This window comes from Semicossyphus pulcher, unplaced genomic scaffold, assembly GCF_022749685.1.
Source record: "Semicossyphus pulcher isolate SPU_LCO1_2020_fin unplaced genomic scaffold, fSemPul1.0.p SCAF_4, whole genome shotgun sequence".
Taxonomy (NCBI): domain Eukaryota; kingdom Metazoa; phylum Chordata; class Actinopteri; order Labriformes; family Labridae; genus Semicossyphus; species Semicossyphus pulcher.
The window spans coordinates 19,712,873-19,732,483 of NW_027211715.1; the positions used below are offsets into that span (position 1 = coordinate 19,712,873).

At 40.0% G+C, this 19,611-nt stretch overlaps 1 protein-coding gene across 1 annotated transcript; it reads left to right on the plus strand.

Annotated features, from left to right (window-relative positions):
* The first annotated feature begins 1,675 nt into the window (after nucleotides 1-1,675).
* On the plus strand, nucleotides 1,676-18,908 carry LOC138606911 (guanine nucleotide-binding protein subunit beta-4). The gene is made up of 10 exons (XM_069679386.1): nucleotides 1,676-1,857; nucleotides 7,795-8,000; nucleotides 8,368-8,406; nucleotides 8,961-9,067; nucleotides 11,180-11,243; nucleotides 11,857-12,019; nucleotides 12,527-12,593; nucleotides 13,032-13,233; nucleotides 13,330-13,546; nucleotides 14,371-18,908. The coding sequence occupies exons 2-10, from the start codon at nucleotides 7,944-7,946 to the stop codon at nucleotides 14,475-14,477; spliced, it is 1,023 nt and encodes a 340-aa protein (XP_069535487.1). The 5' UTR covers nucleotides 1,676-1,857; nucleotides 7,795-7,943; the 3' UTR covers nucleotides 14,478-18,908.
* The last annotated feature ends 703 nt before the right edge of the window (nucleotides 18,909-19,611 follow it).

A 19,611-nucleotide genomic window follows, 5' to 3' on the forward strand; every position in this document is an offset into this window, starting at 1 on the left:
TTGCTGTGTTCAATAATTTATCATATTTTATTAATCTAGCCAATTTCCTGGCTGCACTAACGATACACCAACCGCAGCATATGTTTCTGCCATCGTGCTAATCCTAATCCTCATCATGTGTTTAGGGGGAAATTGGTCTGACACACCTAAACTACTGCTGTGTGCGTGAATTCAATTAGACTTAATCTGACCCCATGCCACTCCGAAAGGAAACCAAGGGCTGGGCAACTTTCATCTTGCCTCAATTGATTGTGGCTCGTGCAGAGATATGGAAAAGCCTATCCCACTGCTCCCTTTCATTGGCCCCATTAAAAATTCATCCTGTCCTAATGGAGAGAGATCCTTTTCAATGAGCCCACTGCAGGCCAACCGCGGTGTGCCGGGGTGAGACTTGGCACAGCTGTCTCCTGGCACAATCCAAACCTCACAGCCTGAAGTTTGGCTTTTTGGGTGGTTTTGAAATAGTAATTATCTACGCTGTTATATATTCTAGTTCGTGGATATAATGCAAAATATTTAAGCTTCAATTGCTCTGTCTTAATGTCACTGGGTACAAAAAAATATTCTTTATTATAAACATACTGTGCCTTTTCATTAATTGAGTTTTCTGCTGTCAACATTTCAACATTCTTTTGTCAGCGCAATGTCAAAAATACTGAAATATTCCTATCTCAAGTTCTAAGAACCCATAGTGACATTTTTATTGTAAAAACAACAGTCCAACCCCCAAAGATTTCACCATAAACAAAGAAAAGCAAAAAATAAACACATTTGAGAGGCTTGAACCTGTGGAACTATTTACTGATCAACTAAACAATTAATTGACTAAATCTTGACGCTCTATTTCTTTTTTGGTTATGCCTTGGCAATCATTTTCTTGATATGAAAGATAAAAGAGCAGGAAACTAGAAAATAATTGGCCTTACACTCTCATTATAGACTCCTTACCTGTCACTTACATTTGAATAGCTGTAATACAACCACATAGGATTTTCTAGCTATCCCTGCACATATTATTATTTGACTAAAGTATTTTGTACTTATGAACTGTTTTCACATGCAAAATATTAATTAAAAAAAGATATCCAATTACTCTATAATGTTGCTCCTAGGTCGAAAAGACCAAATTTGTAAAGGATTACCTTCATGGAGTAGCATAAACTTTTAAAATACTATTCTTTCCTCACCTCCAGATGTAATACTATTACTGTAGACTCACGGCTCTCCTGGTTTATTCAGCTTATTAGTATATGTGAGCATATCAAAGAGTGGATTTTTTTAGTTGTTTTACCAAAAAGTGGCTTGTAAACCTGGGCTGAAGTCCATAAAAACCGCCACTACTATTACAACAACAGGTTTTATATGTCTTATATTTGTTTCCTGTATCCCATTCGGTTCCTTTTTGTTGAGGGGGCTGACGGACCGTACCATTTCTGCCGTAGGTTACACAATACATTTCAGACATTTTACCAAGCCAAAAAACATGTTAAGAGAGATTTTCTGGAGCTCTTACTTAAATAACACAAAATTAAATAAGTGACTGGTATTTTATAACTCTTCATATTGGTTATAAAACATAAATTGTCAATCTATTTATGACCGAGCACCCCTCAGCGTAGGCTGTTGCCATGTTCCCACTTTCATGGGTGTGGTGATTAGCTGGCTTGGTGAAAATTTTTAGTCTAATCCGACCCGTGTTGCGCTGGCTTCTACCCCTTTAAACCGATTAAATTGTTTTAAAATTAACACGTCTCCCTTTACGATTTTTGTCACAGCTGGGAGCATGGTTGTCGTGTGAAAACGGACCGGTGTGACTCGGATTGGAAGGACAGACAAGAGCCAAAAAGCCTGTTTCAGGTAAGGACGTGGAGTCTTGTCTTGATATTTTGGTGGCTTTTAGTCTATTTCCTGCTTTGCTCGCGGCGGTGTTATTTAGTTTTATATTGAGAGTGAGAGACCAAAATGGCCATAAGTTTGAAATATTCTTGTTGCTCTGAGCAGCAGTGTAGCTCTTGACATAACTGTTCCCAGGCTACTATCGCCTCAATGGTGTTTTTTCCTCTCTAAGCTCAAAATTCACTGCTATACAAACGCGGCCTTTTACTGACTGTCAAATGACTCTCGGGCGGAACTACAGAGTAAAGACCTCTCACTTGAAGACACATATTAATCTGTTCTCATTTCATACAACAGTTTCTTCATTTGTGGTTGTACGACACACTGCATAGCTTTTTTTTCTTGTCTATTAAATATACATGCCAGTCCGCCTTCATCCGAGCGGCAACTGGTAGCGTGACGGGGCGCGCGCGGCTCGTGCAATTTGTTGCTCGTTACAGAAATGGATCTCGACTGAGATCAACTCATAAACATGGCTAATACTTAATTATGTTCACCAAGCTCTGTGTCTCCATATGATGTAGCTGACGGTTTCTGCCTTGGCTGTTGTTGACAGCCTGTAGGCTACATAAGTAGGACAGTGGAATATACAGATTGAAGTTGTAAAGTGTTGTAAAATTGAATCGTGTATGTTACCTGGTTAGTACTTGCCGACAGCTTGAGTAGTTTTAACTATTAATTGGGTCATGTAATGGTCATTTTAATCAAATGTAAAGTTGGGTAGTAGGGTGATGAATAAAATAATATAACGTTCAATATTAATAAAGTGGGTGTGATGGGCGAGGGATATGGGAATTTGTAGCCTATTTTTATTTCTGACTCTCCCTATAACTTCTAACTTCATAGCTCTCTTTTTATTATGCAAAGGAACTAACACTTGCCTTTTATCCATAAAATACATTCTTTGCATGTAAACTACTAATTAAAAATGGCTAGTTTTCTAAAATCAATACAGTGTCACAAAACCCTAAAATGGCAATACGTAAGCGCACCAATATTTTCCAACACCCATTTATATAATAGAATGTATCAATGCATCAATGTTATCGTGATGAATTATTATCTGAAAATGATCCATGTATCATTATGATACTGATATCAATTATACTGCCCAGCCATAATATACTGAATCTTTGAGCTGCATTTTGTTTGTCTCACCTGTGGTAATAGTTGGATCCATTACAGACCAGCAGGAAATGTTGAACTTATATGTAAAAGGATTGTGGTTTACTTCTGTTATGGATGCATGTTACTTAAAGTTACAGTCTTGTCCAACTGACTTTATCTAATTTGGTTCTTTTTGTTTAGACTTAACAGTATAGTGATGTAATTTCCACACCAGACAGTCCTTTCCTTTTTTGTAGTTTAATGAACATACATTATATGAACATGTATCAGTTGACTATAAGGAAGAAATGCGGCCTCTTACCTGACTGGAATCTCAACGGGTATTTCCTCCATTCTCAGGATGTTTTGAATAGTCAGCGAGTATGCTGAACAAGTTAACACCTGGTGGAGCTGCTCTGATGCAACAAGTATTCACTTAAAAAATAAAAAATATAAAAGAAGTCAATATTGGTTGGACTTGTACCTTCTAGATTGTATAATAAACACATCATTCTATTTGAAAACAGAACTGGTCTAAACCAGAGAAACGATCAAGCCATCTATATGTCTCATTTTATACTGACATTGCATATGTTAAGTTAACGCTGTGTTGAGTGTAACTACAAATTCAACATCTTATTATTTTGCATTTGAAACAATAATACTTGTGTCAAACTTACAAAACATGCTGGTGATAATGATAAAGTGCTCACAGTGGGTTGTGTGTTGCAAGAACTTGTTTAGACCTGGCTCTTCATGATGTTAATTCCTTAACTTCCTGACCATTTCATGTTGTCGGGCCCCTGTGGCTCTGGGTGCAGCTGCACTGCCTGCACCACCTGCTGCTCTGTTCGCCAGTATTAGTTCATGATTGAGGCAGATGTGACTGCTTTTCTACTGTACCTAACCCAGAAGAAGAAGAATGTAATCTGGCTTTTCTTCTTTTTTTTGACAAATTGAGACACGTCTGATCTGGAAAAACAACGTTCTTTTAAAGCACATACAGTCCTATGGTTGTTTATTTCCTGTTGAACGTGAGCTATCACTGAGTCAGCAGGGACACGCTCTGAAGAGACAGTGTCTCCTGTAACTGATATATTGTGAAAAAGTTTCATTATTGGAGCCAGCTGAGACCATAGTGACTTGTGACTGAGAATGACATTACTATGGAGAAGTTAAGGGGATCTCTCTGAATGTCTCTTTCTCAATGAGTGGTATGAGAATGAAAGTGAAAGTATGAATCCCTCCCAGTTGATAAACACACACATTTTACCATCAGTGTTAACTTGTAATAACACTCCAACAGGAATATGAGCAACATCAGCCAACAGATAATTAATAGCAGATTTTTTAAAAAACATTTTACATTCAAACCACATGTACAGTATTCTCATATAAAACGTCTGCAACTAGACCTCCTTTTTGATTATCAATTAATCTAAATTATTTTCTCAATAAATTCATGAATTATGTGGTCAATCATGACAGGAAGTCAATCATGAAAAATGCCTGTCACAATTTTCTCGAGCCCAAAGTGACGTCTTCAGAGAGCCTGTTTGTTCAGACAATTAGCCCAAATGTAAATACAAATATTCAGTTAATCATCAGAGAAGGTTGAGTAAACCATTAAGTATTCACATTTTAGGATCCACAAGCAGGAATGTTTTCAATTTTGCCCCCCCCCAAAAACGTGTCATTCAAATAATCACTTAAATCAACTGATCACTTTAGCTCAGGCTGCATCAAAGCTTTTCGAAATGTATTTTTTTTGTACGTGCTCTAAGAAATTTCTTTATGGCACTTTTCAATGTGCTCTGTTTGATTAATTTCGCCATCACATTTGTGATGTAAAAGTTCCTCATTGGCATTGTTTAAAGTCTTCCAACGCAGAACAGAAATAAGGTTAAATTAAAAAGTCTTAATTGGGTCAATGCAAACAGACAATCATTTGCATATTTACATCCATTTCTGGCTCACTAGAACTCACAGCTTTATAGATGTGACGCAGAGATTCAAAGTGGGTTTGTACTATAATACCTAATGCTATCGCTCGACTGATATCTGTTGGCCGATATTTTTTCAGCTGATATGGGCCTATCAAATATATTGGTATTGTGTATATGCTTGCCAATATGCAATGATAAGAACGTTTTTTTTTTTACACAACATAGAATGCAGAAAACAATGCTTTTAGAAACTGTGTTTGTCCAGTAAAGCACACGCCAAGCACATGTAGCACAGCATTACAGCTGAGGAGACGGAGGATGACAATATATAACAATGTTTCATTTTATTTAATAAAGTTTGTTTTAGAAATCAGCCTCCTGAGTACCTTTGCATAGTCATATTGGTGCAAAATGATTTCACCATTCTCATAAAAAGGTCTATTTTTTTCCCCCAAAGTAACTATATCGACCTCCATATCAGTAATCGGTGTATTTCCCTCTCTTATATTAGTATCAGTCTCAAGAATCCCCAACATAGAGCTCTAATTTCTGCATCTTTTTCACAGTTTTGTGCAGAAGTCTGTTGTTTGGACAGCGTTCAGACTGTTGGCTGCTGTAAGCTTTAACACAAGGCTGAACACGATGGATGGGCGTCAGAAGGGCATCAGCCATGATAGCCTCTCATGGCCAGTTTCTGAGACTGAACTGTGGTGGTGCCAAGCAGCACTATCTACCGTAGCTGGCAGCCACATACTCAACAATAGTCAGCTCCAACACACAGCTCTGTCTTTGTCATTCCTGATACTGTGCCGTGCTCTGCTCACGACCCCCACTCGCACAAATGGAGAAAAAGCACAACCACATATCTGCTCAATATAATTTGTTAAGGTAAACTTTATATAGCCTAGTTCTTTTGTAGGGTTGCTTTGGTTGATCTGTTGTTACTTACCTTTGCAGTAATGATTTGCCTGTTTTGGCCTAGTAATTATTGGGCCTGCACGACATTAGTAAACTCTGCAATGTGCAATGATGTTGTTCAGTATTGCAATTACGATTTAAAGTACGATAAATAAATAAATAAATATTCAAATTGGCATATTAGCTTTAGCTCTTTGTTTAATGTCTATCTGCTGTTTTTCATGTTGTGTTTCAGCATGTCCTTCCTGATTACAAAAAGCTTTTTTTGCCACTAAATTGACAACAATAAATCTGAGGGTAGCTGATAGCTAGCTTGGGCTTCATCTGATTGCATCAAAATGGTCATTATATCCAGAGCCCCTTCAAATAGGTGAAATTGTTGTGTGATTACTCAAAGTAACTTTTCTTATTAATTGCATAAAATTCAGACCTTTTGGGTTTCAGCTCTTGTATCCATGTGTGAACAATACAACTCATGTGGCGAATGAGTTTGTTTTGCAAATCACTGCCATGGCGTGCCGAAAATCTGAGCCGTCAGTCTTATCCAAACTCATGGGAAGCTTCCCTGCACATCCCATTTTTCAGCATCATCTTCCATCATACCTGCGTCATTTTCCAACTCATCTGTAGCGTGCGAGTTGCCTTTTACGAAAACAAGCCTTTGGCTGAAATCATTGATTGAAAATATTTAGCCGAGTAGAAGGTCAAATCGAGTGTTTTGGTGGTCCATAAGAGGCCCTGTGTGACGTGGCAGGTTTCAGAGGCATAAAGTATAATGGACCCATGGCAGTCATAGGGCAAATCCACATCAGAGGCGAGCTGACGCTAAGGGCCTCTCTTCAGGGGGGTTGCGTCAGCCGGAGGAGAGAGTGACGTCACTCCTGGGCAGCTGAAAGCATTGCAACGCTTGCTGTCCCTGATGCCTCGTTATTGTCAAAGACCTCTTTGGCGGAGACGAGAGTTCACGATGAGCAGTCCAAGCCATCCTCTCTTGTGTTAACAGAGCAAAGGCACAATGGCCAAATCCAAGTGAACAGTGAATCTGAAGAGTAGTTTCAGACACACAACGGTATCTTAAAAGGCACAAACTATCATCTTCGTAAATTATTTATTTGTAAAATGATGGGGTTTTATGTAGTGAGTTTAGAATAAGTAAACGCGCCCCAATGATTTTAAATCCTTTGTAAAATGAAGATAAAGCACAAACAACCTCCTCTCCATATTAACATGATTTCCTGTGGAGAGGAAGGGCTGTGCTCGGTCTAATTGTTGAATTATAGAAAATGGAACTGAAAATTTAATCTCGAGGGTTAGACTTCTGGCAGCAGACAGTAAAACAGCCTGTAAAATGAGGTGGGGGGTTGGGGGGGTGCGGCTCAACATTTCTGAGGAGTGTCTAAGTGCTTTGTGACCCACATTCAGGCTCCCCAAGGTAAAGGAAGTGGCAGCCTGCACATCTACTCGCACACACACACGCACGCACACACAGCAAACAGATGCTCGATTTGACACATTAATCCAGATACTTCAAAATATGTGCTCAGATATTGTATACACACACTGAGAAATGTATGCACATGTGTTCTTTTATCCACATATTGTCTCATAAAACACAACACGACAAACACACACACACACACGTTCTGGGTTCTTTGGGGCGGGCCGCACAAACATCGCAATGCAACCACACAAAAGGCTGATTGAGTCAGGAAAGGTCAGAGCCTGGCTCAGATGGCCTTTTGAACCAGACTGGGGGTGTTTGAAGAGCCGGGCCACCCTCCGGGCCCCCACCCAGCCCCACCCTTTACAGCACCCGCCTTTGGTCTGAGCCCGCACAGGATACCTGTGTTTGTCTGGTGGAAGTTCCCATCCTTCACTCTCCGTCCGCCTGTTGAACTCATAGTATTTCTGTCTATCTGTCTTGCAGGTGTCAGCTGGTAAAGCGCGTGTGAGAGTGTGTGGGTGTGTGAGAGTGTGTGCGCCTGTGTGTGCGTGTGTGTGCGAGCGGGCACGTGTGTTTTCCCAGCCCAGTCAGTATTTGGACGGAGCGTGGCCTGAACACATCACAGAGGGACAATGAGCGAGCTGGAACAGTTGCGGCAGGAAGCCGAGCAACTACGCAATCAGATCCGGGTAGAGCACGAATTTACATGTTTATGTTGACGTGTGTACCTGTGTTTGTACATCACATGCGTGCCACTGTCTGTTCCCTGCGAGCTTTGACTCAGAGTTTAAGTGAAGACAGTGACGCAGACATTTAATTGTTGGAATTGATCTATAAATGTCAGTCGCTGCTGAGTGATTAATCTGTGACCAATGAAGTATTCAGTTCTATAATAACTTATGGAACAAGCTGCGACACTTTCTTAGAAGCAGTTTTTGTCTTTTATGTGATTTAGTCCTTTTTGCTTTATTATTTTGTTGTTTTAACAATCATGTCTTGCTGTGAATCAACTAAAGCTACTTTGTTGCTGTTATTAATGTTTTTGTTTGGTTGCAGGATGCCAGGAAAGCCTGCAGTGACTCAACTCTGTCCCAGGTGAGACTTACTGTGTAAACAAATAGTGATGCATCGCATATGGTATATTACCCTGCAGATGTATGTGTGCTTAAATTATCAGTCACAACACAGGGAGCCAAAGGAGGGAGTGTTGGAGACATTCATATTTACTCTTAATGGCCCAAACCATAAATAATATGAAGAATTCCTGATCAAAGCAAAGCACTTAGCCAACTAAATAAATCTATACAGAGACAACATTGAATCAAGCTTTGACCCATTCATTGGTTATATGGTCGACACTGCTTCCAGTGTAAGCCAGTGACTAATCAAAGTACAAGTATCAAAATAGACATGAGGAATTCAGCCCAGTTTTCCCTCAGTGACAACACGTGTACATTCTGACAAGGCCGAGTTAACACGCATTATTCACCAACTTAATCATAAATATAATCATTGTCTATTGTTGCGTTATGTCGTCCTGTTCCTGCGGCCTCAGCTAGAGTGAACTGTCCGTGATGTGTGTCTGTTTGTGGTGATAACTGTTTGGGCCTCGAGTGTGACTGCTGACGCTTCTTCCTGTGTTTTGGCAGATCACAGCTGGTCTGGACTCGGTGGGCCGGATACAGATGCGGACACGACGCACTCTCAGGGGCCACCTGGCCAAGATCTATGCAATGCACTGGGGGAGCGACTCCAGGTAGTGTAGTTACTCTGTAGAGGAAAGGAAATAATGCTTTTTATTCCACTTTTATTGTGTATTTTTAGTGGTGTGTCTGTTAATAAACACAGACAATCTGTACCTTAAGATAGCTTTAAACTTTTTCCCTATTTCTACAAAGCTTTGAAAGCCTTAACTGAAATTCCAGTCCTTCTCCAACTTGTTTTAAATGTTTCACAGCACAATATTATAATTTGATTCAGTGGTTGGTGTAGGTTTGGTTTGTTTCCATTCAAGAGTTTTTAAAAACAATAATCTGCACTGTAGTTCTCATGAATAACCCTACAGTGGCCCACAGAGGACGAGAGTCACAAAGAATGAGGACAGCTTAAGGTTCTCAAAGGGATGCTAAGAATAATGATTACAGTTACGCTCATTTCTTATTTAACTTTATTAAACTTGAACAAACGTTGTAGGTCACTTTTGGCCAGAGCCAGTGTTAATTTCTGTTACTGCTAGAGGCTGATTTTATAGACTGTCAAAGTGCCACCAATGGCGTAAAGTCTGCAGGTTTTCTGTCGCAGCCAAACATGGATATAAATGTAGCCAAAGTGAAGGGAAACCAGTCTGCTTTTGGCTTTATGTCTGTGTGTGAAATTGACTAAACTAAAAATGATACTTCTTACCTTATTCATCTGTGTTTAATATCTCTGTGTCACTCTTTATCTTTCTCTCTGTCCATCTGTCTCCAAATGCAATGCACTGGGGCAGTGACGGCAGTCCCAGGTGTGGGGCTATACTACTACCAGTACCACTATTACTTACCTCTACTACTTCTACTACTATTGCCACTACTATTCTACTAATATGACTAATCCCACCATAATTGACTGTCACTTCTACCACTTCCACTACTACTGTACATCTGACTGAGCGCTAGCACTGTAGTACACCTGCACAATGATCACAGTAATGATGTTCACTGGGCACAGAGAGAGGCTGCCACCACAGCTTGTTTAGTATTTTCTTAAAGATGCAGTTTGTAAGATCTAAACCCTTAAAAAATTTAAATATTTCCAGATGATTCAAAATTAATCAGAAGGTGAATTTCCTCTGTGTCCAGATTGGACTGCAACTTTGGATGCACGCACGAGTTACGCTATTGAAACGTACAAACTGCTTTTTTAAGTGTTTGCTTTGATTATGAGCACCTTGAATTATTAGTCCACATTGGGTTTTCCCAATAGTTTGCATGCAGTGCACTGATCTTTATCCATAGGAAATGAACTGGGAGGACGTGCTGCCAAAATGTAGTTCTGTTTTTTTGTGTTGTCACTCACTCTTTTCTGTTCTGGTTATGCAGATAAGTTTTCTCCTTTTAACATTGTTTAATAACAAAGCTTAGTTCTGGTAGTGTCAGCTGAAAGGGCGTAGGCTTTTCAGTCATTACTATTTTGTTAATGTGTGTATGTTGCTGTGAATGTATGCATGTGTGCCTAGCACCCTCTGGGTGACCCTGCTGGAGGCCAGTGTTTATTTTGTATATAGTAACTGACATTTAAGCGTGATTGCTCTCCTCTTGATTGTAGCATAGCAGTGTCAAACAACTTCCTGTCCCTGGAGAGGAGGAAACACCCAGTCGGGGTGGGGGGAAGGGTTCCAGCTGTTTCTGCATCTGCGCCGCCTCTTAACTCTTTTCTATTCTGACTGTTTCTACTTCATCTTCTTCTCTGCTTCTTTCCTTTTTTGCTTTTGTCTCTTCTCGCTGCCCCACCTCTTCTTCTTTCTGGTGCTTTCCCAACCCCTGAGGCTGCCTCCTCCCACCCGACAGTAGGGACTTTTACATAACTGAGTAATAAATATTAGATGGAGTGGGACATTAAAAGTGGCTTCCCTGAATAAGGAGACTTCCACCAGGAGGGGGAGGATGAGAGAAGAAACAGGCAGTAGGAGGGATATGTAGGGAGCTCACGCTGAATGCTTTTGACAGAGTGCCTTATAATGATTCAGACAGTGTAGCACAACAGTCTGCAAGGTGGCTGTCTATCCTTAACCAGATGCATGGACCTTAGACTATGTGGGTGGGGTTGTTAGTTTTTTTTATTTACCCCTGAGTCTTGTATAATGCTGTTGTTCTTTACTTGTTCCCAGGTTACTTGTCAGTGCCTCTCAAGATGGAAAGCTTATTATCTGGGACAGCTATACAACAAATAAGGTGAGCATATTGATGCAATGATACAATGTGTAATATGTACAAGCACAGTTGTATTAAAATCCACCCCAGTTACAGTGGAGTAGGAACGCTCTATGTGCTGCTCCTGTCAGATTTAACTGACACTCCTGCACAGGCTCTAAATTATAGATAGCCAGGAGCTTCTGTACAGATTATTAAATGTATCTGGCAGTTTAAATAGTGATATAAGCTACTGAATTTAAATTAAAACATTATTTAAATCACCATCAGCCTGCTCACTAATGTTTGACATTATAATATAAAAGAAACAAAACACATAAGACAGTGTTGCGCAGTCCTCTTGCACTAAATGTTCAAATGGTCTTCTGTCTTTGCATCATCCGTGTCATGATGTAATTATGTTACCATGTTGGTAAAACAATGTCTTTTGCAACCCAAAACAAAAAACAGAAAAAAACGTCTGTTTTTCTGACGTTTGTTTCTTCTGAAGTACCAGAAAGCAGCAGAACTTTGTCAACTGACGACAGCATTTTTGACACAAACAGATTAGTTGACCTTTAACCCCAATTCACCCAAAGCACAACACTGTTCCTTTGTTGTATTTAATAAAGAAATGACTCTCCTCCATCCTCAGATGCATGCCATCCCGCTGCGCTCTTCCTGGGTGATGACGTGCGCCTACGCCCCCTCTGGGAACTATGTGGCCTGCGGAGGGCTGGACAACATCTGCTCCATATACAGCCTGAAGACCCGCGAGGGCAACGTACGCGTCACCCGAGAGCTACCTGGACACACAGGTAGGCACAGGGTCATAAATGCTAATAAAATAAGCCTCTATCTCTGAGCATATTGCTTGTTAATTTTTTACTAACTCACTTTGACAATTAAATGTTTAGCAATATCCTGCATGCAGGCAGCTCTCAGGCCTTTTCCCCAGGTTTAGTCCTCATATATTAAATATAGACAAAGTCAAACAAGTTGTTATTTTTAGCTGCATCCAATGTGTTTTCACCAGCTAATTTTGCTCTCCTGATTCAAATATCTTACTTGGATCAGCGTGTTGGCCCACTTCCAACATTTTATATCACAGCAGCAAGTCCACAGGTGAAAAAGCAGGATACAATATCCCAGTTCAAACTGACACAAGACAACATCATAAAGAAGGATTGGCACTCTAGATATTAAGATTCAGTCGTGGTAGGCGACCATGTTAGCAGTTAAAGAGTTAAAAGCCTTGCCCAGGGTTACTGATAAGGCAGGGCACAGCTCTCCTTATCTGATGTTGAACCTCTGTTTACCTCCAGGTTACTTGTCCTGCTGTCGTTTCCTGGATGACAACCAGATACTGACGAGCTCCGGAGACACCACCTGGTGAGCAACGGGTCCCCGCTTCTCCCTGCACATCTTAAAGGATCAAACTCTGAACAGGATAGAAATGATCTACTGATATTCGTGTTTCTATGCCACTCGGTAGATAGAAGATGCTGCTCGAAATTATATAAAAATGTCAAGAGTTACCCTCATGTTGTTGTTGTAGAAGGCCTTTTGTCTTGCTCTGTGCTTATCTCAAAAGCTCTATCACTGTAATAGATACCAACGGTGGACGATGCACTGCAGTCATACAGGGTCACAACTTTCCTGATCTTTTGATTATGGCCCCAACATTTTTATAATTAACATAAACCTAATAGTTCTTTATAGATTAATAGTACAAGGTTATTATTATTGTCCCTCACATACAACCAGCCTGTGCTGTATGCCTTTCTAATTGGACACTTTAGTTACCAACACCTCCCTTCTTTCTTTCAGTGCACTGTGGGACATTGAGACAGGCCAGCAGGCCACCAGCTTCACCGGCCACACAGGGGACGTGATGAGTCTGTCTCTTAGCCCAGATTTCAAGACCTTTGTGTCTGGAGCCTGTGATGCCACCTCCAAGCTGTGGGATATCCGTGATGGCATGTGCAGGCAATCCTTCACCGGCCACGTGTCCGACATCAACGCCGTCACCGTGAGTACTGAAAACATAACATGGCATTTTAATTTTTGATCTAATGTTACACATGTCTTCCTTACTTCTGCTTCATTCTACTTTTCTCCCTCATAGTTTTTCCCCAATGGGAACGCCTTTGGCACCGGCTCAGACGATGCCACCTGCAGGCTGTTTGACTTGCGCGCCGACCAGGAGCTGATGATGTACAGCCACGACAACATCATCTGTGGCATCACCTCCGTCGCTTTCTCCAAGAGTGGCCGACTGCTCCTTGCCGGCTACGATGACTTCAACTGCAACGTCTGGGACACTCTCAAAGGAGAGCGTGCAGGTAAGAAACATATCAGCTCTTGTTGTACATATTGTGTAAGATGACAGGTGAGGAGGCCATATTTGTTAATAACTAAACAATGTCTTTTGTCATATTTTAAATTAGTTGGTCTGGGGAAGCATCTGGCTAAAACAAGGATTTTTCTAATATGTTGTTTTAAGTGATTGATGACATAACTGTCCCTTTCAGCACTTTGAACATGTCTTTTATGTTTTTTTTACACTCTTACACTCTAAGTGTTAATGTAGCTGAGGAAATCAAGTCTCAAAGTTGTCTGAAAAAGTATTTTTTTCCACGTGGCAAATGTGATCAGCAAAGTCTGAAAAAGATTACATGTTTTTTAATTTTTAATTTTTAAATGAAACGTGACAGAAATTTCATAAGCTAACCAAAACCAGACAGATTTTGAGAGGGCAACACTCCGTTGGCTATCCAATTAAATAATTAAATTAAAGCAAAAGTTGTCTTTTAACTTTATGATTGTCAATTAAAAATGCCCCAAATTCTCTGGTTTAGCATCAAATGTGATAATTTGATGCTTTTCGAAACCCTAACCTAATTTAACATTTTGGCATTCTGGACTGATTAAACAAAACATGGTATACGATAATTTCACATTGTGATCTGCTGTAGGGCGAAGGGTTACTTTGGCTGTTGTTTGTTTTCAGACGTAAAGCGATGGCAAAAAAATAAGTGGAAATTGTACTTAACTTTGTGGTGTTCTGAGTAACTAATGTTTATATATAAATGGCTCTTCACTTTAGCGTTGGGTTGCAGTTTTACTAAAACCCTTTTGACTCTGGTTTATGACCTTTGACCTCCAGGTGTGCTAGCGGGCCACGACAACAGAGTGAGCTGCTTAGGGGTGACAGAGGACGGCATGGCTGTGGCCACCGGCTCCTGGGACAGTTTCCTCCGGATTTGGAACTAAACAAATGTCTTCACTGTTGTACTCAATCACTGCCTGCCAACTTCCCCTCCCTGCAACCCCACCCCACATACCCCAACTCATCGGCTGGGCTGGACCTGCAGGGTGCACACTGTGTCAGCCTATCCTCCTCACTCACCCCCAGTCCTCCTCTCTGCTGGCGACCAGCCCACCTGTGAAACGTACCGACTCTTTCTACCTTTCCAAGTGACGTTTTTTCACCCAACTACACAGAAACAAAAAAAAAAGAGCCTTTCAGTCGAGTTTCCAGTCAAAATTAAAAACAAAAAAAACGATGAGTTTAAAAAAAACTGAAGGAAAAATAGAAGATTTTGCCCTTTTACCAATTTTCAAGATTAAAAGTGTCTTTTATCATGACTAACAACAAGCAAGAGGACCATTGGTGTGTAAAATGTAAATGTATATATAAAGACAGTATATATGTATAGCATTATGTGTGTATATATGCATCATATATGCATATATAATGTGTATGTATATATTTTTGTAGTTAATTTCCCACCCTTGAGTTTTTTTTTATGATTTTAGAGATTTTATGTTTATTTCAAATGTACATATTCACATTACCACACAAAATAATGCCAGAAAAAACAACCTTTTCTTTTGTGTGAGTACCAGATTGTCAGTTTGACAACTTAGCTTCAGCAATGCATCACAATTTCACTTAATAAGTCTGATACTTGCTGATTTAGTTTAGCCGGCTCACCTAGCATCAGAAGAGGACATTGCAAGTGATCAAAAAAATGTTGGCAAGTACATATTTTGGCCCAGCTAAACTCACTCTTCTCATTTGTATATGTGTATTATTCTTACAGGCAGTGGGCATAACCCATTTATCCTGTATCTACAAATGCTGCGTTCATGTGAATGATGGCTGTGATGGTATTTTAATTTTTTCTCAACAACACGTCCCCTGTTTTTTTTTTTTTTCATTTGGACGATGGCTGCCTAACTGCTGTGGACGTGATTAGCAAGAGAGCTTCACAATCACTGAGCGGTGTTTTAAGTTTAAGTCTGGATTCAGCTTTCGCTCCAGAGTAGAGACCAGTGAATTTTAGGCTAAGATAAAGAACATTTTATTGGAGGCCATGCCCTGGCCTCTACTCACATGGACTGTGGTTTCAAATCATCTGATGCTGAATATCGGAAGACCACTTTCATTCCATGCAAATCATCAGTTTCGTGGTATGATTGAGATCCCAATTATGGTCCTAAAGGGGGGTTTCCTGACATGATACCCTTTCTCCTGTGGCCTGTAGAATTTACACTTTTCCTTAAAGTTGAGACTCAAGTCGCCCGTAAAATGACACTGATGGAGAGAGGGGCGTCGCAAAGAGAGAACCATTCTCTCCAAGCAGAAGCCGTTTTCTACCTGTGAGCCTGTAACGGCGCTAAGGCCTGTGTGGACAGATGTTAGAGCGGTCAGTCGTTATGTGAAGATACTGGAGGACATTAAAGGACGGCAGTGACTCTGTCAGCAGCCTCTGAAGACTAGAGAAAAGATGAAGAGAGACAGAGAGATGTCTGTCAGAGATCGCCATGTCATTTAAATCTCTTTTTTTTTCTAAATGAAGGATCAACAAGTCCTTTTTATTTGTCAGCAAAGTGTGACCTGAGTGGCTGCATGGAACTGAAATCGGTGTAACCACTCAATCATCACACCAGTGCCACCACAAGCCTGTAAAAAAACAAACAAAACAAAAAAAAAAAATTTTTTAAAGGTTTAACACTTTCAGCAATTTGTTTTTTTCTCCTCACCAAAAAACATGTTTGAAACTGTTAAATATTGCTTGTGAAGAAAGTACACTTGGTAGACAGAAATGTTCACTTGGTAGAGAGCTAGAGATGCACTCACGAACTGTAGTACAAATGTAAACTATGGAGCACATGTGACTTATTTACCCATAGAAGAAAAGTGGTATCTCTAATTTTGAGTATTCTCTCATCACGCATCTTCCATTATTTCCGCTCGGCTAAAGGCTTAATTTTTAAAAAGATGAGTGTACACAATGTATGTGAGTTGGACCTATCCATCAGCTGTCTCTGGTGCCTATCTCTAAATATAAACGTTTGACCCACATAAAGGAGGGTGTGTGCTCCTGTGAGATGTGGCACTATTGTGTCTCCATTCTGCCTTACGATAGCATTCATACTAGATGTTAATACAAGCATCGACTACAGTAATGTTTTCCACTTCTTTTACACACTGATCAATAAAAAAAAGATGCTAAATATGTTTCATTTCCCAGTAGAAGCACATTCTGGTCTTGGTGAACACTAAAAAAAGCATGCTTACAGAAAACCACCACAACCACCTGCAGCTTCATACTGCGTCTTAAAGCAAGTGTTTTACATCACTTTTTATACTATTCAGCTTTCTACTACTACCGTACAGTTTGTAGTATTTATTTAGGTTCAATCAGCTATGAATGAATCCCCTCTTTGGCATACCGTGATTCTAGTGACTTATTATTTCTCCAATGTTTTAGCTGCTTTTACCTGGCTTTGCATTAATGAATCCATTTTGAGAGAATGTAAAAATAACCGTGATAGTTTATAGCTTGAGAATAACTTTGAGGTGCGTAGGATGTGATATGTATTTCATATCAATGTTGAGGTGTGTGTGGGGGTGGGGTAGGGATGGGAAGGTAGGAGGGCTGATTTGCTGATGTATGTGGATAACATATAAATCTAAGTGTTACTTCCTCATTTGTGCCAATGTTATCCACAGACCCTGAGCTGTGAACTGAAAAACTAGTCAATGTGACAAAAAAAAACAACATTGTTGCTCACTTAACTCAAGTGCCAGCCTTCTCCATATCCATCAATTGTCTGATTTTATACCCACCTGCTGTCTGATGAAACTGGTGGACTCCTTATATCTGAGTTTTTGTATCCTAAAGTGTTAGGTTGACCGTGCTTTTTAGATTAAAGTTTGTATTTCAGTCAGCTGACAACAGGTGTTCATGTGTCCCCAGATAAAGGTGACAAAGCAGAGTAAAAGGAAAAGAAAACTTTCTGGTGGTTGGATGAGTAGATCAAAAAAAACTCCCGTATGTCTGTTGGATATTAGCTAGGATACAACCTCGCCTGTTAGCTTCACTTAGCACAAAGACTAAAAACAGGGGGAAGCAGCCTCGCACTGTCTAAAGGTTAAAAAATAAATGAAATTATCAACTAATTTGCAAGTTGAATTTTTTTTTTTTTTAATAACAATGTGTAAAAATGTTAATTTGTCCAACCAACTCTTTACTGTTAGCTGTAAGTTATTTTGTTGCCTAGCAACTAGTGCGGCAGGTAACCGCTGTGTTAAACTGTGAATTCTCATTTCTAATTTTTTAAGATATATGTTAATTGGTGAGTCAGATTAGCCATATCCCCGTCTTCAGTCTTTGTGTTTAGCTAAGCTAGCAGCAGCCGTCTCGCCTCTTGCGAAGTTATTTGTTAACGTTGACATGAGAGCAGTATCTTCCCAAAATGTCGAACCATTCCAAAAACCCGAAAACCTTCTTTCATTTATGAGCAGTTTTAAATTGATTAAAAAACACACCGGAGCCCTTAACAGCTGAAAAGGGGGATTGTATGTTTCAGCAGTCAAGCATTTCCTCGCTCTTTCTGTAATCCTGCAGTATTAGCAGCTGAACCTGGAATAGTACCACTTCTACGTGCCTGTGCAGTTCACTCATTAAAGTAGTGCAGTAGACTCATTAATCAAAATGGTGCTTGACTTCATATAATTTCACATTTTTGTTGTATTTAACCGAAGTCTCCTCCGATATATTCTACACACCTCATGTGGAATCTGTTGAGCTTATGCATTTACAGTGTTGTACCGAGCTCACAGCACCTGAATCTGTGACCGCCTTGAATCGCAGGAGTGATACGTTATAAGTTGCCATCATCACCCTGAGTGCCACCGTCTAACTTCGAGGAGCAGATGTGATAAACGTCACCACTGCACCAGTTCAGGCAGAAATTTCCAGGACTATTTATACAACCCTCCGATTTAATATCCGATAATAAGAAATTATTTTAACCTTCCGATAAACATTCAACAAAAGAGGAACATTAACTGTACGACACCAAACACTTGACTTGGTTATGTCACATGATCACCACCACAGCACCGTCACAAAATAATGCACTGCCTTTGACTCCACAACCCACTGTTCTGACATTTTCCTTGTTTTGATTTTATTTATTGTTTTCTGTTTTTAAGCCAGTAAAGACCAGGGACTTGGTGCCATGATAATTCTCTTACAGTGCTATTGTGTGAAATTATAATCACTTGTTATGGAATAATTTTTATAGTCTTTTTCACACCAGACCTTTTTTTTGTATTTGTACAGTGGCTTGGTGATACTGATATGTTGCCATGAGTAATTGTAACCAATAAAAAGCTTCTAACCAAGAGTCCAAGTCCGGGCTGAGTTCCTTTACAAAATACTGTATGTTGTATTTGTCCTTTTATACAAGTGTTAGTCTGTGCAGTTGGAATAAGTTCTGCTTTTGGGTCTTAATATTTAAACCAATATCCTGAAACTGTTCGAATGCAGACAGATAAGAAATTAAATGACAGTAACTACACTGAACAAAAATATAAATGCAACATTTCATGAGCTGAACTCAAAGATCTAAGACTTTTTCTATGTACACAAAAGGCCTATTTTTCTCAAACATTGTTCACAAATTTGTTTAAATCTGTGTTAATGAGCACTTCTCCTTTGCCGAGATAATCCATCCACCTCACAGGTGTGGCATATCAAGATGCTGATTAGACAGCATGATTATTGCACAGGTGTGCCTTAGGCTGGCCACAATAAAAGGCCACTCTAAAATGTGCAGTTTTACTGTATTGGGGGGGTCAGAATACCAGTCAGTATCTGGTGTGACCACCATTTGCCTCACGCAGTGCAACACATCTCTTCGCATAGAGTTGATCAGGTTGTTGATTGTGGACTGTGGGATGTTGGTCCACTCCTCTTCAATGGCTGCGAAGCTGCTGGATATGGGCAGGAACTGGAACATGCTGTCGTATACGCCGATCCAGAGCATCCCAAACATGCTCAATGGGTGACATGTCCAGTGAGTATGCTAGACATGCAAGAACTGGGAT

What these genes read in the sequence shown, in the direction of transcription:
- LOC138606911 (XM_069679386.1), top strand. Translation starts at nt 7,944, where the DNA reads ATGAGCGAGCTGGAACAGTTGCGGCAGGAAGCCGAGCAACTACGCAAT. An exon ending in ACAGCTATACAACAAATAAG is followed by an intron (nt 11,244 to 11,856) that starts GTGAGCATATTG and finishes CTCCATCCTCAG; the next exon opens with ATGCATGCCATCCCGCTGCG. An exon ending in CCGACATCAACGCCGTCACC is followed by an intron (nt 13,234 to 13,329) that starts GTGAGTACTGAA and finishes TCTCCCTCATAG; the next exon opens with TTTTTCCCCAATGGGAACGC.